We start from the raw sequence: 973 nt of genomic DNA on the forward strand, positions 1-973 counted from the left end.
ACACACACACACATACACAGTAAGAAACAGTGAAACAGTTGAAAACAGTATCTCACCTTCTCTCTTCAGCGGCATGTCGTCTCTCTCTGATCCACACAAATCCTCTTTAGGGATTTTACAAATACTCAGGGCATGCTGGGTAATGCAGTCCTAATCCCACCACTACCATCAATCCACACAGATTATACACACACACTGAAGCCCCGCCCCCTCCAGCTTCAGACCACATGACAGGACACACACACACACACACACACAACATTTTAATTAAAATCCTCAAAAACAAACCAATCTAATTAATAATTAAACCTTCAGTCATTAAATGTGAGAATGTAAAATAATATTATATAATATATGATATATTATAATGAAGATTTAATCTGAGTCTGAGGGGAAACATAAAGGTTAAATAAAGATACAGTAGAGGACAATTTAATCATTAATAACATGATTATAGAAAAATTATTAGAACAAAATACAGGAAAATAAACCAAATACAGAACAAGGTCCTCAGAAATAATTAAGATCATATTTTTAATCAGGATCAACATGTTAGAAACATTTGACAAACACCTATAGATTGAAAACTTGTGGATCAGATCATTTCCTAGTCAATATTATTGAGAACTGTCAATATTAAACCAATAGAGGATAGTTGATGATCATTGATGATCATTGATGATCATTGACAGGACAACAGCAGGTGTACAGCGCCCCCCTGTGGGGAAAAGCTCAAAGGGTTCAACACGAAGGAGGAAGGAGACAGAACTTTGTGATATCAAGTGAAACATGTTGCATTGTGGGTTTGGGACTTTTAAATTGACATGATTTACTCTCTGAAAAACTTCCTGTTTGTAAACAGAATGATAATGTAACGATCTGATGAAGGATGTGGATCATTGAGAAGGTGTGTGTGTGTGTGTGTGTGTGTGTGTGTGTGTGTGTGTGTGTGTGTGTGTGTGTGTGTGTGTGT

General features: G+C 36.4%; 1 protein-coding gene across 1 annotated transcript in view; it reads left to right on the forward strand.

Moving 5' to 3' along the window:
* Positions 1-889: 889 nt before the first annotated feature.
* LOC147817162 (Fc receptor-like protein 5) overlaps positions 890-973 on the forward strand; it is a gene marked incomplete at its 3' end in the record, with an annotated part of 1,604 nt that continues 1,520 nt past the window's right edge. The window contains exon 1 of the mRNA XM_087171560.1: positions 890-907. Within this exon, the coding sequence (XP_087027686.1) occupies positions 890-907 (18 nt within the window). The remainder of the gene's footprint in view (positions 908-973) is intronic.

This window comes from Seriola lalandi, unplaced genomic scaffold, assembly GCF_002814215.2.
Source record: "Seriola lalandi dorsalis isolate HSWRI2012SDOR001 ecotype SW California unplaced genomic scaffold, Sedor1 jcf7180002055009, whole genome shotgun sequence".
NCBI classification, from domain to species: Eukaryota; Metazoa; Chordata; class Actinopteri; order Carangiformes; family Carangidae; genus Seriola; species Seriola lalandi.